Source organism: Melanerpes formicivorus, unplaced genomic scaffold (assembly GCF_026170545.1).
Source record: "Melanerpes formicivorus ecotype bairdi unplaced genomic scaffold, bMelFor1.0.p_v2 SCAF_18, whole genome shotgun sequence".
NCBI classification, from domain to species: Eukaryota; Metazoa; Chordata; class Aves; order Piciformes; family Picidae; genus Melanerpes; species Melanerpes formicivorus.
The window spans coordinates 1497209-1518692 of record NW_027142370.1 but is presented as its reverse complement, the minus strand read 5'-3'; the positions used below and the strand labels follow the sequence as shown (position 1 = coordinate 1518692).

General features: G+C 40.3%; 1 protein-coding gene across 10 annotated transcripts in view; it reads left to right on the top strand.

Annotated features, from left to right (window-relative positions):
- KCNIP4 (potassium voltage-gated channel interacting protein 4) overlaps nt 1–21484 on the top strand; it is a 287694-nt gene that overhangs the window by 226758 nt on the left and 39452 nt on the right. For 2 of the 10 annotated variants that reach the window (XM_068149280.1, XM_068149287.1), the window contains exon 1: nt 2902–3028. The exons of the other annotated variants lie outside the window; for them this stretch is intronic. In XM_068149280.1, coding sequence (XP_068005381.1) covers nt 2917–3028 — 112 coding nt within the window. In that variant the 5' untranslated portion in view covers nt 2902–2916. Of the gene's footprint in view, nt 1–2901; nt 3029–21484 lie in introns of those variants that run through there. 10 annotated transcript variants of the gene reach the window in all.

Sequence of the window (21484 nt, the reverse complement as noted above, 5' to 3'; positions counted from 1 at the left end):
GGTCTTCGATAGTTGCAGGCACCGATGTAATGACCAAAGTGATTCCATGCATCAGTCTCTTCATTTTTCTAAGCATTTCATAAGAACTGGGTGTTCTGTGGTTGGCCATAGCAGCCTGTGCAGGAGGGGGTGAGTTCAAAAGAAAATATTCCTGAGGATGATGATCTGCAGGATATGTGTAAATTAATTCTGGTTCTCCAAATGCTTTTTAGTGGACAGGGTTTTCTTCTGCAGGTCTAAGACAGAAACTTCTCTGTGTAGAAAACTGCAGATTATTGCTTATGAAGAGGTTTCTTACTGGCTGACTAGTAGTAGGAGGATGAATTTCATGATCTGTTAGATGACTTTCCTAATAAGCTCAGATCTGGCGTGAGCGAGAAGCTGAAGATTAGCAGTTCGTCTGACCTGTACCTAGGTACCCTTTCTGTGTTTGACAATTTCTCTTTTGGCTGACAGACATTTCCCTCTGGAAAAGAGAGCACAGAAAGAAGGACAGCTAATTAATACTTCCAAAATTTCTTTCTATTTCTAACTCATCAGCAGTTTCCGTTTTCAGCCACGGTGGGGGAAAATATCAAATAGAGTCTAATGAACTATTACTGCTAGCCAATTAAGACCTTTTTTTCCTCCCCTTATAGATTAGTTACAACACTGGGCAGATTTCATCACTTAGGAAAGCAGTATAATTCAAGTCAATTAATGAATAATAATAGATCCTTGCCTTGAAAGCTGTTCAACTTTGATCAGCCCCATTCTGCATTAGACAACAGCAAATCCATAATGTCTATATAGAAGAGAAATTAAAATCATTACAAGTATGAAGAGATTTCTTTCTGAGAAAAGCCTGAGAAAACTTTTTACAAGCAGATGTTAAAAATACAGTGGGAAAAAAGCCCATAAGACGCTTCAATGCATTTGGGATCAGGTAGGCTCCTACTGTACTACTCTCATGCACTAAGAAATTGAAAAGAGGGAGGGTTTATAAATTATGGTGAAATCTTGAATTGAAGTATTTCTTTATTAAGACTAAAGCAAGGGAAAACAAAATCCCCACCACTTAATTTTACTGTGCTGGTTACAGTGACAGGTTATAGTTAAACAGATTACCGGTGTATATAAAACAAGTATGATAATCTCAGATCACTTCGGAAGCACTGCGTAATCAGCTCAAATTACAGGGAAAGTTTATACCCTAATACTGTAATCACAGAAATATTAGCTAGCTATTTTTAGGATTTCCAAGCAGTTTATTCCTTAATGATTCCATTCATAGCATCCCATGTGTAACGAGTGTTTGCTGCTGCTTGCACACACCTGATTTTTCGAATGCTCCAAAGCATGCCGACTGGAGAGTCCTGCCCAGACAGCAAAGTCTCTGCCTCTGATTCGTTACTGCAGCCTAACAGAAACAGCCTTCCAAGAAAACAAAACAAAAAAGCTGATAGCAAATTGGAGATTATATTTTTCTTTCTCTACCTGATAGTCCATGCATACCAGGCAATTAACTTCTTATGCTGATTGCAAATGATAATGGGTTTCTGAACAAAAATAAAAGCTTCTGAGCTTCTCAGAAGTTAGTGAAAGTTATTTCTAATGTCAACAAACCTGAGATGAGTGCTTGATGCTGGGCATAGTTGATGAGATTTGTTGTTAGCTCACATGTACTTTTTCAGTAGTAATGGTGTCTCAAATTATTTCATCTGAGACTTCCCTTCCTGTTTCTCTAGTGCCTTGTATACCAGTGGAGAGGATTTAGTTAAATTATTAGCATGGACACATGAATAAGCATTTCAGCTGAACTTTATAATACATAGTTTTAACCTTATAATATTTGTGCATGCACTGCACGAATCGTCTTCAGAGCCTATTCTTCACTCTGGATATCCTCTTGATAATCACATTAATAAACACAGGACAATTAGTTTCATACAGACTATCCAATAAATCAGCTGGGATCATAAACCTCTTCTCTTTTTCCCCTGCTGCATAGCCTGGGCAAGGTCTTAGCAGGAGCTGTGGAAAAGTCCTCATTCCTCTTCCTATGTATCAGAGTTAGGGGTTCAGCAGCTGTAGGTTCATGTCCTTAGACAGAAAAAGCGCTGTGGGGGGTGGTTGTGGGGTTTTTTCCTCAATCAGTAAATAACATATTCCTGGCTGCAGAATGGGGGTTTGGGCAGTGCATGTCTCCTTGACAGCACTGTATTGTGCTAGCTGGAGGCGCTGGCCGTGCTGATGTGTATTTCTTTAATTGCCATTCTCATTTCCACTGAAGATTCTAATTAGATTCTGGTGATGCTTAGGAAGAGAAGCGGACAGTGTTTCCCTGAGCGTTATTACTTCTAATGCAGAGGGCAGCAGTTTTCTGACGTGCAGCATTTAGCACACCTGGAAACTGCTCTCTGTCATTTGCAAACTGTCGTTTGTCAAACTTCACAAAATTGTGCTCAGAGAAGCTGGGGAAGGGCTGTGAAGCTGGGGGAGAATCACAAAGCCTGGGTCTGGAGGCACCGGAGTGCAGAGTGCTGATAGCAGCATGCTCCCTAGTGCAAGTTTCCAGGGAGCATTTCTTCTTAGCTCTGACACAGCTAAGTCTCCAGCTCTGACACAGATGTTCCTCCAGCAGCTCTGAAGTAAGGCTGCTTGCTGGATACAATGTCATACCCAGGGGTTCCTGGTCCACCTCAGCCTTCTAAGAGGACTCGCTACTGAGGAAATCAAATGCTTAGAGAAGCATGAGATGCAGGGCTTTATCTGATATTTTGTCTCAGCTGGAGTGGCTGGTGAATTGCCACAGCTCAGCACAGTGCTGCTTCACTCCACTGCAACTTTCTTCAAAGCAAATTCCTGGTAAAATCCTCTAATTTCCCTCTGATTAAGAACTGGTGTGAAGACTGGAATGATTTACCTGTTGGAAGAATGTTGACTCTCGAGTGGGAGTCAGAGGGACTGCAGACAGTGGGTATTGTTGTGATTATATTTGCATCTCTGAAGCTGCTTCATTTGCTGGGACTGATTGATTTTTCAGAAGGTAAAGTGATCACTCGCAGTTTGTGCTGTTTGTAGGTGTGGTGTCTGATCTGGACGTAGAGAGCATCAGGTATAAAAGCTGAGAAATGAAAAGGCTGCCGAAGTTAAAATACCATTCAAACTAAAGAAAGCCTGGTTCGCTTCTGCTGGGTTTACTTTGCTAGTGTAAAACAGCAGTAGATGCTAGTGTAAGGTTTGTATTTGGTGATGAATTGCCAAGTGTCCCTGAGTGGATGTTTATTAGGAAGACTGAAAGCAGGGAACATAATGCCTGTGTCGGTTGCCTTTGAGAGCGGCTCACTGCTACAGAAGTTGATAGATTCTGTGGATCTGAGTTCAGTTCACCTTTATAACACGCTTTGCACTTCTGATTTATGATGCAATTGGAGTTTTGTTCTGTATCAGTACTTGTGTGTTAAGAATCCATTTCACAGATAAATGCAAACCACTGTTGTTGCAGGATAAGCTTTAGGATGGAGCTCACTTGACACGTCTCAAAAAGGAAAAGGCAGAGATGCCAGCATTAAATGTGGGTATTTAAAATCTCTATAATGAGTATATGCTTTTGAATTCCTGTTTGCTCGCTCTCCACTATATGGGTCATACTGGTTTGATTACTCTCAAAGAGGACTTCTTGTTATTTTTCATAGAATTTTTATTTCTATGCAAAGTGAGGGCTTTTTCCCCCATTTCACAGAAGTAGGCTATTACAGTTCAGGTATTAATGAGCTCTTGCGCTGCGGGCTGCTGTAGAAAACAAAAGCTATTCACTCACTGAAGCCCTTGCTCAAAAAATACTGCTTTTGTCAGTGTGTTCATACGTGTGTACCCCAAACTAGCCTTTTTTGCCTGTAGTCAGAATCACACAGCCAAGGAGAGAGCTCTAGTTTTCTGAAAGATTAACTTTTCTTGGGGGAATAGGATCTTTGATGGATGTAGATTCACATCGTCACCTCGTAAAATTGTCCAGCTGATACAATGTGAGATGTTTAACACAGCGCTTTTACAGCTACTGAACCATGGCAATAAATCAGCCTTAAAACTGTGTGTGGTAGAAATGCATCATATCTGCTCTGTTACTATGTAATGTCTTGGGTGTGGAATTAGAAGAGTACTTTTTGAATTCCAAACAAATGATTTTTTTTCCTCTCCTAGCAGTGCTCACTGGGAGTTTTTTATGCTCTGGATGTGTAGCATTTTTAGCATCCGAAAAATACTCTTACTGGATATGTTTTAGCTTCAGTGTTATAACACATGGGAACAGACTGGAGGGGGAAAGCATTAAAGTGCAGTATTGTTGTTTTTTTCAGCAGAGCTACAGTCACATCCCTTTCTTGATTTCTCACAGTGTGATACTGCCATTAGTCTGAGGGAGGGAAAATGTTTCATGGAATTTCAACTATATTAATTCACATTTTGGAAAAAAAAATAAATCCCCTTGTAGAAATTTAAATACAAATAATAAGTTCAAGATGATGTGCAACTTTTTGTTCTGAAGCACCCATTATTGCCTGGCATCTCCTAAAATGCTAATGTAATAGCTTCACTCAAAAGTACCCAGCAACAACAAACTGATCTCTAAATGGAAAGAGGTTAAACAGTATGAAGTACAGCAGTGTGTATATTTCTAACACCTGTAAGGTTGCTGGCTCCAGCGGCTTTGGGGGATTTCCAGTTACCTTTAGATTCACCTGTGCTATTTATCCCTTCCATGTTTGGGTACTGCTGTCACTGTTACACAAGAAATCTGCCCCCAGTGATGAAAGAATATTTTTACGGTATCCAGAACTAGTGGTTTGGTTTTCTTCTTTCCTGAATGCAAGGGCGAATTTTCTGTTACTATAGAGAGGACTGCATCTGAATGCCCAGTGTTGATCATGAAATTAGAATGAGCCCTCACCCTCTACCTTGTGGAGGAAGGGCATGAGCCCTGAAACAAATCATTCCTGCCAGTATTTTTGTGTCAATGCGTGCCTGTGCAGGACAGAGAATACAGCTAAATGACAAATGTTTGGCTGCAAACTTGTTACAACTCCACTGATTTAAGTGAGCTTGTGTTGATGTGCTATGACAGTTCCTACCAGCGGAGCAGCTTGTCTAAGCCCACACTCAGACTCAGCAGCAGAAATGGGAGCAGAACTGAAGCGGTCCACAAATGCACCAGGACAGGGAATCTGATCTGATCACATGTTCCAGACTAGGAACTATGTTATTCTATATAATTCTGCTCTGCCCATCCTCTACTTTCCAATGTGCAGGAAAGAAAGACCAGAATAAGGAGACAGCTGGCTTCACTGGCTTCAGTTATAAGGGCAGAATTGAATCAATACCACTTTTAGCAGAAGAGAAAAAAACCTTTCTCATTTCTTTCATTACTTTGAAAGCAGTTTGATGCTGATCAATACCTTCCCTCCAGTTTCCTTCTCTGAAACTTTTGCTGCTAGGCAGCTCCTCTCCAAAGCTTTTGTTTTGTTACTCAGCTGGAAGGGAAGGAGAGGAGTTCGATCAGAGCTGAAGCAGTAAAGTGGCAGTACCAAGTGGATAGAGCAGATTCATCCACCAGAAGTCTGGAAGGGAGAGACTGGCAAGTACATTTTGATTTGTGTGTCCAGAACATGCCAAATGGTAACATTATGCAAACACGTGTGAGTGACTTTATTAACATCAGGATACTGCATAAATCCAAGTGTTTAAAAGGACAAACTTTGTGTCTCTTCCTTCATCATGCATTGGTGTACACCACCTCATACAGAATTGTTTATCTTTTGCTGGTGAGTGTAATCATCCAGTGTTAGAATCCCCTCTAGACCCTGCTATTGCTCTTCTTTTCCTTCCCCAAATTTCTAACAAATTTCAGAACCTGTTCTTTTCTCTCAAATGCTTACTCAGATATAAATTTCATGTTTGATATACGAGTGTCCCACAAGTAGGAACCACTCTTCCTTACATAGCTTTCAATATTTGACCCTCAGTTTCTCTGACCGTGACGCAAAGCAAGAAGCAGTTCACTTACGGATGTCAATAAACACATTTTACTGTAAAGTCAGCCTGGAGAATAAATAATTTATTACTTCAGTAAGAATTTGGAATTTGGAAAAGGGGCTATTTCCTTTAAATAGAGGTAGTTATCTGTCTTATCTGTTCTGTGGAAAGTCAGAAGCTGCCTCCCTGGCGAGAAGTCATGTCAGTGCATTTGAGTTGATTTCTTCTGTCACGCTAACATGCTAAAATGTGGCCTTTTTTGGTAGCTTAGATACTTAAGCACAGAGAGGACAAGGTTAGGTCTGTCTACAACCATCTTTGTTAGCATGCTGTTAGTTACTCTTACAGCTTAGCAAAGCCAGTAAGGTTTAAAGTACTGCCTCAAGTGCAGTATGTCTCCCACTTAGGAAATGAATGACAGGGGAAGGCATACTGCTGGCAAATTCTTTATTGCTTCCTGCTTTTCTAAGAAAAAGAACCCCAAAAAGCAAGGGAATTTTCTCCTTGCCACAACGTGGCTGATGAAAATTATCCAAATTTGGATGTTCTGCCTGTGCACTGGTGGCTGTGCTGCAGGTCCAGCTTGGTGCTTGGTGCTCTATCACCTCCCTCAGCCAAATGAAATGCAATATAGCATAACTCCACAATAAGCAGCAAGATATCACCCATCAGTGCATGTCTCCTTGTCTGTTCTCAGCAGCTGCTTATAACACCTGATTAGGATCTGCTCTCAGAAGCTGCTCAGAATTGTCCAGTCCCTGTTTGTCTTTTATATTTCTCCAGAGAGGCTTGTAGGATTGAGGGAACTATTTTATTCAAAGTCAGTATCACCTGCCTCAAAAACTTCTGTTCATGTCTGCTGACAGCCCAATACCACACTGCTCTGTGAGGACCTTTCCCCTCAATCACTGGATCCTTCACTTGGGTTTTTATCTTCCTAGTCTTGATTTTATTTCATTTTTTTTTCAAGAAAACATGCTTAGTGATAGTCATTTTAGCTTGAGGGGTTGACTGCTTGCAAGCAGGTAGGGCAGCTTCTGCCTCTAGTCATCTTTGCAGATGTAGTTAATTTGGGGTATTGTTGCAGCTCTCTTCCAAGACACATTGAGTGCTTGTCATCACCCATCATTCACCCAAAGATGTCTGGGGTTTTACCACTTTGCCTCCATACTGGCTCAGATGGCCCTTTCTCAGGAGCTGTCATTCTTCAAGTACATTCTGAATACCTGGTGAGTGCAAACACATTTGGGAAGCAATAGGTGTAACATATATTGGAATTAGCACTTAGAGAAGGAAAGCAGAGGACTAGATTTTTGTCAGGATGCACACCATGTATGGACCATGGCTGACTCTCCATCTGACTATGACAGAATACTAAAGCAAATCAATTCTTTATCAACAAAGGAAATAAGAAGACGAAAGAAAGATCCCACGGAAAGCATCCAGTATTGAATCGTAGCAGACACTGCTGACCAAAATCACATCTCTTTTTGAAAGAGAATGAGGCACTTTCTCCCAGAATAGAGATTAAAAACACTCAAAAGAAAGATAGGTAGGGTATTTCTGATACCTTTAGTAAAGGTTGCATCTAATCAGTGGGCACCCCAGAGCATGGATTCTAGGAGCTTCCTACAGAGCTCCTGCTTGAGCACTTCCCCTCTGCACTCTGCCAGTGCTTCAAAGTTGAGGCTGCTTTCAAAATGTAGCTCCATGAAACATAATTCATTTAGAGATGACAGAGATTCAGTATGACAAAGTTCTCTTCTGAAAAAATAACTAAACTTGGTCAGCTGTGTGTAGGTGAGGAGAGAAAAGCATTGCCTAATCACTAATGTACTTGAGGGATGAGAATCTAGAAGGCTTTTCTGTTAGAATGTGATATGTGCAAAGACATAAATAGTCAATGCCCAAAGTGGCTTCACAGAAGGAGATTAAATATGCACAATGAGGGAATGTCTGAGTGGAAAAAAAAAAATCCATAATAGTGCACTGTAGAAATAATGCAGTCACCTTTGAACTCTTCTTCAATTATTTGTTCCACGTTTGACACAGGTTTTGAACAGAATTCTTTGACCTTTGATTTTAATGAGAAGTTGGAGATATTCAGTGAATTTTGGAGGGATTTCTGTATCTGATTACATGCAGGCTTGCATAACATCAAAAGCTACAAAGCAGTTGAATCTCCTCCATGTATTAATGCAAGCATAATAACATTATTTAAACACTGTGTTTTTGTTATCAAATATTCATTTTAGCTCATAATAAACTTTTTTTGAGGTGTTACTTCTGAAGACAATGGCCAAAGCTGCCATAAAGCTGCTTCTGTAGTCTCCTCTGAACACTTCATGCTGTGCAGCTGCTACGTGTGCCTGTAGCAGTACAAGGAAGCACAATTCAGACTGTTCTATTTATAGAAATGTAATATATCCTTCCAAGGTCTGTGGGCTATGAACTTTTGGAAGTACCCTGGGAACAGATTGAGTCCCTGCATGTGCATTTGTTAAAGAGAGGGGAAAAAATCTCGAATTAGGACTTTGTGGTACCAAATTTCAACGCTGACTTTTAATGGGCAGGTATGCCAAGGGAACAACTGTTAAAAGGAAGGTCTGACATAGATGCATCTAAGTCACTTTAAATACTAGAAAAAATGAATTGCCATTACTGAGCAATTCCTTATTTGTGTATGAAAATGTTACTGAGGAGTAGTCTGTATTTCTGTATTCCAATTGAAGGCTCTCGTGCAGATCAGTTAGTTACTGATTGCTTGTCAGTAGATGGATGGATCTCATAATTCCGTTGGCCTGATTTTATTTTGGATGTGTATATAGATGAACAAACCTTGAATGTGTCTACCCAGTAACTAGCCCATACTTTATCTCCATTTTCAGCCTTCCAGAAATCACTTAGGAAAGGATGAGTTATGTCAAAACAAATAATCGTGCCGAGAGCAGGGCTTTCTAAAGTTAGGAGGAGGGAGATTTATCAAATTGCACTGAAATTGCTCAAACCAAAATGCAGTGCAACAACTCAGTGACTCTTTCAGGATGCTTCCAAATGTGGTTTCCTCCTTTGCAGGTAAAACTGCAGTGAGAGAGTGAAATTAGGGGAGAGGGAGACTCCACAACCCCACTGGGCAGCCTGTTCTTTCTTCTTGTACTTCAATAGCAATGCACTGAAAAGAGATATTTCTTTATTATGTTTCAATCAGAAGTAAGATGATTTACATTGGTGGGAAAAAAAACTAAATTTGTTTCCAGTTCTGTCTCCCTCCTGGCAATTTTTCATCCTCATTAGTGCTGTCATTAAATAGATTCCAATCAATTAACTTGCAATAATCATTTTGGGACTGGATTCAGTCCCTGATCCTCAAGCGCAGCAGAAAACTGGAACTTTTGTACTTGCTATTCTCAGGTGAGCAAGTCCAATGCTTTGTACTGTAGACAGAGGTTACCCAAGTAGCAGAGGCTATGTGTGTGCATCACTTCATTCCCTCAGCAGAATCCTGTGCACAAAATAGCACACTCCAAATGCAGCAATCAGCGTAAAGGTAGAGGCTGTTTAGATAAAAGTAGAGGAGCCCAGAGTACTGCCAATAAATGGATGCTTCTCTGTGTAGCCATCTATTACCATGAATTTGTGCTCCTAGCTTTTTTTTCCAAATGGAGACAGAATTGCTGCAAATAGCATTATCAAAAGCTTTCATTCAGATCTCCTTCGGCCATGCCAGGTTAAACATGTCTCTCATGGATGAACGCTTGAATGGAGGTGTCTGGAAAGTCATAATTCAGTCAAATCCTTAGTAGAAAATCCTTGCTTTTATGAATTTTGCTAAGTTGTGCAGTGTTATATTTATTGCTGCAGCCAGAGCCAGCTTCTGCCTGATTGGTTCTTATTTAAAAAATGAATGAGTTGCTGCCCAAAGGCTTCACACTTCGGAGGCAGAAGTACACAACTCTGTACTGCTTTGGAGACAGCCAGAGAGGAGGGAAGAAGGCTGGTGACAGCCAGCAGCAATCTCATGCCTAGTTCTCCATTGGTGGGAAGCAACAAATAGCCACATGTGGCAGTTCACCTTTTCTTCTCTCTGCATTCATCCTAACTAGGAACATCTCATGGGTGGGAGAGAGGAGGTGCAATGATTACATGAATAGAAAGCAAGACAGAGAAGGTCTTCATTGCTTCTCCAGAGTTTAGGAGTTGGCAAATGTCCTCCTACTGTTTCATGCAACAACACAGACAAGTGGAGATTTAGTGTGTGCTAAGCTGTGACATGTCACAACCAGGTCCAGAAGAATTGCAATGGAAGTGCATTATGAATGCAGTTTTTAAGGAGAGCTTAGAACCCATGGGGGTAAATTCATCAAGAGAGTTAAACACCTAAGGAACTGCAAGGAAGGAATCATAGCAGGAGTTCCTAAAGACTTGTTAAGGTTTTCTAAGAGTAGATAGGATTGAAGGACAATTAAGAGGAGGATCAGGGCAAGCAAGCTATAGCTCTTGTTCATTTTTGCTCTTCTACTAAAGGTGTGTGTGTGTGTAAATATATGTATATGCACATACACATGTGTGGCCATACAGACAAAAACCAGAAGGAGCATGACAGGGCAGCAGCAGGGGGAGCAACACCAAATAAATTAAGCTCTGTAGGATTTTCTGTTGTTGCCATTTTGCCAGAGAAGTGTAGAGATTGTTATTTATTGCTCTGGATGACGAGGGACTATTTGAAAACCAACTGTTTTCAAACAAAGGAGCCTGTGGTTGGCAATGCAGGAACAGGAACAAAGATGTTCTGGGGGGATTTTAAGTGTTGAACTATGAGATTTTTTTCTGAGAATCAGGCCACATTGCTTCCAATTCCTAGGTATTGATCTTTGTGACCCACTTTAGACAACTGTCTGAAAATGGGCTTTAAGCACTGGTGGTTCTTCGTATGCTATTTATCCTCAGGGGAAAACCTTTTCCTTTTTTTTCTTATTTGATGGGTTTTGGGACTTTTAATTTGTATGATGTATCTCTTCAGGGAGATGAATCCTGGCAAGTCTAAAGCAAGCCCTGATACTTAATTTATCCAGATTTTGTGGGGGGGTTGTGTGGAGTTTAGCAGACTCAGATGGCCAGGAAGCTGCCTGGAAAGCACATTAAACAACTTCCCACTGAAAACCACTTTTTCTTCACTTGTTTCTTGAATAATCTCCATCATGCTTATTTCAGTAGAGACTTGCCTCACCCTGCAGGCAGCAAGAGGCGTTATTTAACACCAAGTGATTCACAATGCATGACTACTGTACTACACAGTTGCACATTTCTGTGAAAAAAATGAACTTTAATAATAGTTTTATTACTTTAATCCTACTATAACTGCATTAATAAATTAGAGCATTGCTTCTGCTTTGGAATGTAGTCAAGAATGGGTATGAGTTTAGTTCTGAAAACTAGTGGGGGAAAACCAAACAACGAAGCAAGCTGTGTTATCCCTACTTAGATATTCTTAAAGAGAAGTGATTCATTTAATATCTTTTATTGCTTTGTTTGCAGTTGTTGTCTTCTTGAAAAGCATTTATTTGAGCTGAAACCTTGGTTCCTGCAGGCTGCTCTAGGTGACCTTGCCTTAGCAGGGGAGTTGGGCTAGATGATCTCCAGAGGTCCCTTCCCACCCCAGCATGCTGGAATTCTGTGATACAGAGGATTTTTCCTGCAAGTCTTTCTTGCTCATTATGAAGAGGAGGATGGAAGGTTATGTTAATGCAAAGTTTTCACAGAACTAACCCTCAAGAATTCCATGAGGGTGGTAGGAATGTAAATTGACAAGATATGGTAAAGTTTCACCGGATCTCATATTTTCTGATTATCTTATTTAATATCTGGTCTAACATTTGGTTAATATTTTACACTTAAGTCATATTTTTAATTCCTAAAACTTGCAAGAGTAGCAGAAAAAGGGGGAAAAAAAGCAGGAAATTAAAGGAATTAACTTCAAATCTCTAGGTTCCTATCCCAAATGTATTCCTTTTGATTTAATTTTATTCTCCAGACACCCTAAACTGCACTCTTCAAGATGAGACTGTGGAAGATTCAAAAGCAGACAGAAGCACTAAACTCTCTTTGAGCTGGGTTCCAGAAGAACTCAATAGTGGGCAGTTCCTAACAGATCATTTATGTGAGAACTCACCTCTCCTGAAGTTTTCACCCATGCCTCTCTACCTTCATATAGTAGCAGGGTGGAAAGCTCTTTGAAAATAATGATACTAAGCTTGTGCAGAAGTTAAGCCCCAGAGAACTGTTTAAGACAGAGCAAATCCTTAAGTGGATATCTGTAGTACCCGAACTTCACATTCTTTTCTGAAATCCTGGACTGTGCCCTGGTTTGTCACAACCCTGTGTGGGTATGGCTCATCTCACATGCTTTTTTCTCCAATAAATAAACTTACCTTTGCTGAGACATCACTTGATGATGAGAACAGGGAGCAGCCTGAGTAATTTGTGTGTAAAGTAATTTTGTGACAATTAGCATGAGCTCCTGACTGTATGCTTTGGCAAAATCATTACTCTGCCTTGAATTACCATGCCTTTACATGTGTAAATATCCATCAGGTACTTGAAATTAATCATGCTACGTGGCAGTTTGTTAAAACTAAGGGGAGCATATTCTATGACTAGTGAAGAATGCAGAGGTACTGCATGTTTGCTTTCCATAGTTCTAGCTTTATGTTCTTGCAACAGATGTTTGGAATTTGTGAGAAAATAACTATTGCTACAGATAATTTTTGTATTTTAATTGTGAATTCCTCCTACCCCCTGCCAAAATGCTAGTTTGTGGTGATAGCTTCAGCCAGCAATCAGTTGCTTCAGCTTTTGAGGAAGATCAGCTGACACAAAATGCTCAGTAACTAAATGCCATTTAATATCTGTTAGTTCTTCACGTTTGACACCAAGCAGATATTTGTCATTCGACAACAACAACTAGATGGAAGATAGAAAGCCTCTCTAAAAGTGCTGCTTTAAATTAGAGGCAAAGGCTTAGGTTCTATCTTCCTTCAATCAGTGCAGCTGCAATCCTGTGCTTCTCAGAAGTGACGTTTGTCAATCACAAATGCAAGGAGGATGGGAACAACTTCTGAGTAGCTTAGTGATAGTTTATTTCTTGTCCTCTATGTAAAACACATTCAAGGCCAACCTAAGGTCGCTGCCAAAGCTGACTGAAAAGGTACAACTTCTGTCAATATTTATTGCATTAGATTTGTATTTATTTATTTAATTTATTTAAGCATTGGGTACTACAGAGTTCTGCTGCCTATCTTCTTGGCTGCATCTACAGGACCTCTTTGTCCCCATTTAAAGCTACATCTGACCACACATTAATCTTTATTGCAATATTGGTTCCACATGACAGATAGGAGGCCAGGCCACTAACAGTGAGGTGAGAGTACAGCCATGCCAGTGGTGGGTGTGTGATATATTGCTTTGGAGACAGATGACTCCTCTTTTGCAATGCCAGGTAGCACTTCAGCACCTAAGCAAATTTCAGAGAGCAGACTGTTAGGAATAGTGTTCTTGGTACAAGCCAAACAAATTTGGGTTCCTTGTGCAAGAGTATTTTAGATTAGGTTAATACACTCTGAGGTGTTTCACTTATCTCAGTCAAATGAAGGCAATGAACCATACACTGGCTATTTTTCTGAACACCTATTTCGTGTAAGACCTATTTTGAACAAGAAAACACAGTTGTGGTAGTCCACAATATGCATTCATAATGCATAGCTGCTTGGGGCCTGTCCTGCTTTTTCTGACAGTTCCCATGTCTCCTTGAAGAATTCTGGATGATAATTTTCATTGTTCAAGCCACCAGGAGTTTTGAATGCATAAGAAATGCAGAATGAGTTCTTCATATTGTTATCAGCAAAAGGATAATCTTCAGATAGCATGAATAAATTACTGTTTTCCAAAAGGCAGAAAGGTCAGCTTCTACCTGTCTGGTTTTTACAGAGTGAAGTTGTCTGCTTGCTACTGTCAGTTTAATAAGACCTATTAATAATGAACAGCTTCTTTGTGAGGAGCAGAAAAAAATAAACATAAATGTCAAAGGCTTTTCAGTCTCCTTTTCAGGTGATGCACAAATTGATCCATTCACAAAATTGCATTCTGAAGATGAATTGCTGTAAAATATTAAGTGCCATTTGGTTTAGGTTTTGTTTTTCAACTTGTTTTGGTTTTTTTTTTTTTTACTAACACCCATATAATAACTGAAGGACATCCTTGGTTTAAGCAAACTGCTGTGTCACGGTGACTGAGTGTTCAATAGCTGTGAAGAAATCTACCTTTCTGGACAATTCATTGGTAGTAAGTTCACCCCATGGCTTCTTCTGCAACCTTTAATCTCTCCTTGGGCATGGGCTAGCAGAGAGAAATAGCTCAGCAAAGATAATTGGTTTTGCTAGCCTCTTCCTGATGGAACCTAGAGGCTGACACCAATACTTTCAGCCTTGCAGAGTTTCAGGTTACTTAGCACCATAGTCCAAGAGCAGGACCAGGTCACACAGGAACACATCCAGACAGGGCTGGAAAGTCTCCAGAGAAGGAGACTCCACAACCTCTCTGGGGAGCCTGCTCCAGTGCTCCATGACCCTTACACTCAAGTTCTTCCTCATGTTGGGGTGGAAATCACTGTGTTGTAGTTTCCCTCCATTGCCTCTTGTCCTATCACAGGGCACAAGTGAGCAGAGGCTGTGTCTTGGGTTTATCCTGAAAACTCTCAGTGATAGAGATGGCAGGCACGAAGTGAGTACTAGTGAAAATCAACAGCTCAGAGTACTAGTCTTCAGCACGTGGTGTCACTGCATTGTGGAACTGGGAAATGGGGAAGATTGCAAGACATTGATTAAACCCCCCTCTTATTTAAACTAGGTCTGGTGTTACTCCCAGTGTACCCAGAAATGTGCATTAGTCATCACTATAAAGTCAACCTTTCCCAACAGTTATCACTGAGTGATACATCAATCCTGCAGCTCTGTCATGGATGCACAGAAGCCTTTGCTCTGCAAACCATGCATTCTCTTGCTGAGCTGAAAAACATAAATCCTGCAGACCTCTGAGCTCTTGGCTGTGCTGGAGATGAGGTAATGGCTGGATTGCTGTGGGAATTTATGGGTCTGCAACAAACCACATTAAAAAGATGTTGATATGAAGAGTCAGAGTTGCTCTGCCACAGTAAAAATCAAGTTAGGCCATGGCATTATTGTGTGTTGGTATTATACTATTCTTGGTTCTGAAATGATGCCCAACTCATAGATGATACCTTCTGTTAAAGAATGTAATGAAATGTTCATGCTGTATTTTTCTAAGGCTTCATTCTTCCTTCAGGTCATCTCTTTTCAACTTGAAGGTGCCAATGTCTTCTTGACATCACTCAATCCACTGGTCCTTTCTTTGACCTCTGGTATTTGTGGAGGAGAATTTTACAGGTTCACAGCCTTCTCACATGTTGTTGTATTAATGAGGACTTTATCTGTGGCAGCTGAGAAACCTTCAATAGCTGTATTTTAATTTCTTCATAAAAGTCTGGACTCTTGCTTTAAATTATCACAGTCATTTTGTTTTGTATGTGTGATGCACTTCACTTTTGTTCTGTCTTGGTCTAATAGGAGTTGTCATTTCCAATTTCCCTTCTTCATCCCAACATTGCTGTCTACTCTCAGATTAGCAACATTCTAGCTTTTTGCTGGCTTTAGATAATAGGGAGATTTATTTATTTATTTATTGGGGGGGAGGGATTTTTTCCTTCTACTGTAAGAGCAAAGATCCAGAGGGCTTATCTAAATTCTAATACTCTGCTAAATTGCTGAGGACTTCAGTCATGACACATCCTCACAGAACCTTCTTTTCCAGAACTCTTCAGGAGCACCTGCATTCCACCTGAGATACGGCAAGTCTCTGCTCCAGTTTCTCTTTCAAACCTCTACAATTCACCAGTGTTCTTAATTAAAATTACTTTTAAATGAAGGTACTTGTTCTAGGTCACAATAATTAGCAGGGTGATTTAGGGAATATGCCTATGTATATCTTCTGAACTCACGCTGAGGATAAAAAGCTGTAGCTGTGTCTGCGTCAGGATGATTGCAGTCAGTCCAGAACAGGTCCTTTTTGTCCCTCCTTCCTTCTCACACTTTTCCTCTGCTCCATTTTGGGTGCTCCCCATGATCTGCAGGTCCAACCTGGTCTTTTCTGCAGGCTGCAGTTTCCTTCAGGAAACATCCTTCTGCTCTGGTGTGGGGCCCTCGACACTGCAGAGGTGGGCCTGCAGCACCCCTGCCACTACCAAAGCCTTGCTGCTTGAGCCAAATAGAAGGCGAAATAAAAACATGGGTATGTTCTTTGTCACTGAATCCCACAGACTCAAAGATAACATTCATATAATCTCTCCTGCTGTTTAATCAAACTCTCACTTTTAAGCTAGGTAATTTCTTGACCCTCCTAGTGCTGTTGAAGGACTCCAGGTTCATGGTAGCTGAAAATCTTCTATTATTGTCCAGCTTAACAGTATTTGCAGTAATTTCCTCCCCATTTGTGTCAATATTGTTCTTTGGATAAAACAGCATTATTGCAGTTCTCCACTTTGCATTTTTGGTTTGCACACGAGAGCCATTTCTTTTCTTGGCATTGCATTCGCTAAGCTAAACAAGCTCCAAATTATCCAGGGAAATTTTGTCTTCATCTTTTCCAACATCAGTTCATCTTTCACAGATGTGACTGAGCAGACCTTTCAGTGGCTTCACTGAGTGTGTCTTTCTCATGCTAAAGGCTCAATTCTTCCTGGCAGTAATGGAAAACATTCCTTTAGAAGCATTTTAGGCATCTTCTGTCATGGCCACTTTGGATTGGTAGTCGATGGCCACTTAGGACCAAATAATGCACGCAGGTCTTTATCTACCATTTCCAAATGAGGAGATCCTTTGTTCACCTTTACCACTACTAAAACATTTACCCCACTCCTGGCTTGTTGTGCCAAAATCTTTAATGGAAGCCTGAACTTCTTATTTTTTTAACATTTGGTACAACATTTTCTACTTTGCACTAGTGCCAATATTCTGTTCTGATGTGAGTATCTGTGAAACAGGTAAACTTGACCGCTCAAAGAGGTCAAATGATCACTGTAGTAAAAAATTATTGATGAGGAGAGAAGAGAAGAAATAACTAGAACTCAACATCTCTGATAGCTCTGTCTGTTAAGCTGTGATAGTTGCCAGGTATGAAGAAAGTTGCAGAAACATAAAGGGCTGAGTAAGCTAGGTGTTGGACGAATGCACTATAGGGAAATACACTGTACAGAAGGATTTTTTCACTAGTTAAGTGTCTTAACATGGCCAATAATAACATTAAATAAAAAAAAGAAAATGAAGGAAAAAGCCAAGTGCCTCATACTGAGCTGCTCTCTTCATGAATGACCTTTCTAGGCTCCAGCAAAACCCATCTGCTCATCTTTCCTGCCTGGCAGGAAGGGAAACCTTAATAACAAGGAAAGAGAGGGCTGCTTCCACTTGTAGATCTCAGAAATACTCTGGCATGTTGTTGTTGTAAACTTGACTGCAAACTACCCAGAGGATCAACAGAGTGATAGTCACATATACTGCTTTCATCCTTTCTTTTCCATCCCCCAAATTTGCTCCCTTGTCTTTTTTGTGTCTCCATGGCAACAGCCATTAATGAACCTGCCGCAGGTGGTTTTCTGCAAGAACTTCTTAGGCCTGTTAGCTGATCAAATCTGTGCACCTGTAGCTATTTCATTAGCACTGAAGTTATTCCTGTTGTCTAGCCTGCTGGAAAAACAACATGCAATTGATTTGGTATTTGAAGTGCATGCATGGGCTGCCACCTAAATCTCAGTGCACCTGGTTATGCCTGGACAATGTCTGTCTGCTGTTTAAAGCTTGTGAGAGGTCATGGACTGGATATAGTATGAAACTCATGAAATATGCAAGGTTGGTTTGGTTGTTCTGGTGTTTTTTGTGTGTTTTGTTCTTCTGTTGTTTTTGTTGTTTGGTTTTTTCCCCATTCAGTTACATTTTCCTTTAAAACTCAGATTTACAGTTCCTATTGTTTAGTTCTCAAAACTGTAAAGTGAGGATGACAATAATTTACATAACCCCTGCCTGAAAATAGCTCACACCTTGTGCTTTTTTAGCTTGCTTAGTAATTTGCTTTGCAAGCAGGAAGGGAGAGGCTTCGAGGTGGATGGTTTTAGTGCTCTTCAATTCTGAGTGCCTTAACTTCTTTGGGTGTCCATTTTGTGTAACACACCAAGAGTCATTACTGATTGTAAACTTTGAATGCACATCATGTAGCTCACACAGAGGCTGGTTTGCAGTATTTTGCTTTATTTTGTTTTGCTTGGTTTCCACATTATTGCTGGCCAGATGATTTACCATTTCTTAGATCACAAGGGCCACGCTGTGGGTGAAATTGGTTTGTTGGGTTTTTTTCCTTTTCTTGAGGAATAATGTTCCTTCCAAAGGAAGTGAGAGTTGTGATCATCTCAGGGCTCTGAAGAGCTTGAAGTTTTGCAGGAACATGTTGATTCAAGAAATTTATCACTTATACTGACTAGGAAGAGTTTATTAAGAGAGTGATTATCTCATTGTGAAAATGTTCATCTTGATGGGTGACTTCTGATGGTGTTAGCTCAGATACCTTTCTTCTGTTAATTCTCAGATACTTATTGTTGGGAATAATCTCTCCTGCAGAATAAGGTAAAAAATGAGGCTTGATTTAGTGTAGATACCACTAGAATGTGAATAAAAGCATGCCATTCACGCTTAACACAGCTTATAACTTTGTCATTAGTACTATATGGTCATTAAGGTCCTTAAAAGGTTCATTAGGGTGTCACTTCACAAAATGCTGCATCTGATCTGACTGTGAGCTTGACACACCAAGGATCCCATCAGGTTATCCAGCCACAAGTATCTCTCTTGCCACAATTTTTTCTGTCTTAGTCGTGTTGAAAGTAGGGACTGTGTAAGCTCATGATGAGCTCAGCTTGCTGACCCTAGCTAAACACCAACTCAGCAAAACAATCAGTCTCAGTTGTGATTTAAGGCTCTTGTCTGTGTGAAGATCTTATTCCAGGATCCTGAAAGACTTCCTCTGGCCAACAACTGGTAGTTGTTCATTTTCCAACCACTCTTGCTGAAATTTCCCATCAGTAATTCTTTACTGATACAATATGCATTTTGTATCTGACCAGTTTTAAAAAGCCTTTTTGTAACTTCAATAATTTTTTTTGGGGGGGGAAAAACCCCCAACAAAACTCAACAGCAAAGACTCAAAGCAAAAGCAGAATTGCATATCTTTGGAAGCAGTGTATTGTTCTGCCAACTCATAAGGAAAGAACACTGGTACTGAAAGTTTGTTTGCACACCTTTCTGATGCAGTTATCTTGCTGCTGATCTTTCAGAATGGGCTGGGTTTGCACACATTTTATAGTTAGATGTTCTGTAAGTCTTGCCTGTGTGCTTCTAATCATTCAAGGCAGATCTCAGTATTAAAATAGATGGTTCTGAGTTGCAAGAGATGTACAGAAAGATGTGAGAAACTAATGGCTCTGCCTACTATACACACAAAATTGCTGGTGTAGGCTTCCCACTGTATGGCACCAAAAATATCAAATAGCTGTAATTTTAGAATTTGCTTGACAGCTGCTTTCATTCAGCTTTCAGTGCTGTTGAATTACTAATAATACAATCTGGTGACAGCAGTAGGGTTATACTCTGGGAACACTACGAATTAGATAAAGAAGATAGAGAAGAACTGAGGAGAGCAAGCTGGCTGCGTGTTGCTGGTACTGCCCTAACAGATACTGTTTGACCAGTTATCTGTTTTGATTTGGATCCAAGCATCTGTAGTTGGAAAGGATCACAGTCATCTTATCAGTCCAAGCTGCTAGGAGCAATATTAGTGGGAAGCCAGCACAAAAGGGTTGTGATGGATGATAACTCGAGCCCCGTTCACAGGAAATTAGATTTTCTAAGTGCTGAAGAGAAACGTTACAGAACTCAAGCACCAGTAAATAACTGCTTGCTCCATCCCTTACCCTGAGGAGGCAGCACTAATGTTGCTTCCTACAGAAGGAATGTTGTTTTCATAATTGAGAATGTGCTCTTGATCTCGTGTACAGAGCTTTTGTTTCATTAGACTTAAAGACAATTCTGGTTCCTAAGTGGTTATTCTTCACAGAGGCACTGAAATATATACTGGAGAAAACAGTATACAGATTTCCAAACAAAAATCTATCTACCAACATTCATCTTTTGTTTGTTGGGGTTTTTTTTTGGAGTCATTTACTAATGACTAATGCACCAAAGTACTAGAGAGTCAGGATCACCCATTAGCCAGGTACCTAGAGGGGCAGAAGATGGCAGAAGGCCTTCCCCAGGAACCTGTGTGCATGTTTTGCTGGGAGCTCACTCACAGCACCGTACCACACTCCTCAGAACCAGGGGCACTGGTACAATTTGTTTAGTTTCCATCAACAGCTATGCCAACATATCACAGATGAAGGTAGCTGCACAATCCCTGCCCCAAAGGTTTAACAACCCAAAGTCACGGCTGAAGCTCCTCAACAGGCTGCACTTAGAGGTTTATAATTCATGAGAGGTCACTTGTTCTCCTTAGGACTTTGTCAGTTTTCATAGCAATATTAACCCCAAGCTACCAAGGTTGTCAGGTGGCTATTTAATTTGTCACCTAAATTGAAGGTTTCAGTGATTTCTGTCAACTGTTTTGAAACAACTAAAGCAGAGTTAAGCCCACACCATGCCTAGAAAATCTGGCTGATTATATCAGGATTATTGAAGAAACAAACCCTCAAGTAACAGTATAAATATTTTCTGAAACTTGAGCTTATTCCTCACTGCCTGTTACCCAACAAACATTAGAAGATTCTTTTCCCTTTTGTGACAGCCTTACTCAGAGTGAAAAGTGCAGTATTGTTTCCTCCCAGTCTTGTCCTTCTTAGTCCAAAAGCCTTGCTTTTCTAGTTGTTGGTTTGGGGGTTTTGTCTCTGTGTGTGTGTGTTAGAGTGTTATTAATTCCTGATGCTCAGCTGGGAACTCACTTCTACAGGTGTGTGTCCTTGAAAATCCATTACATAAACCTCTGTCTTCATCTCACATTTTTTTTGTATGCATCTTCTAATTGCTATGAGTGATTCCACTTGTTTGTGTTACACAAGCAGTGGCATGCTGTTACCATACCCAGGCAATGCTGATCTGTTAAGTCAGTGAAGAAATCTTAGCTTCCATGAACATATATGCATAATAGGATGTGATGGGCAGACTAAAGGTCACTTCCATACAGTTTCTGTCTAGATACTTCACTGATAGTGAATGACTTCAAATGACTTCAGATCCATTTGTTCTTGAAGAGCCTGCTGCTTGCTGAAAAATGAAACCATTTCATCTGCCATCAATATTATAAATTGATA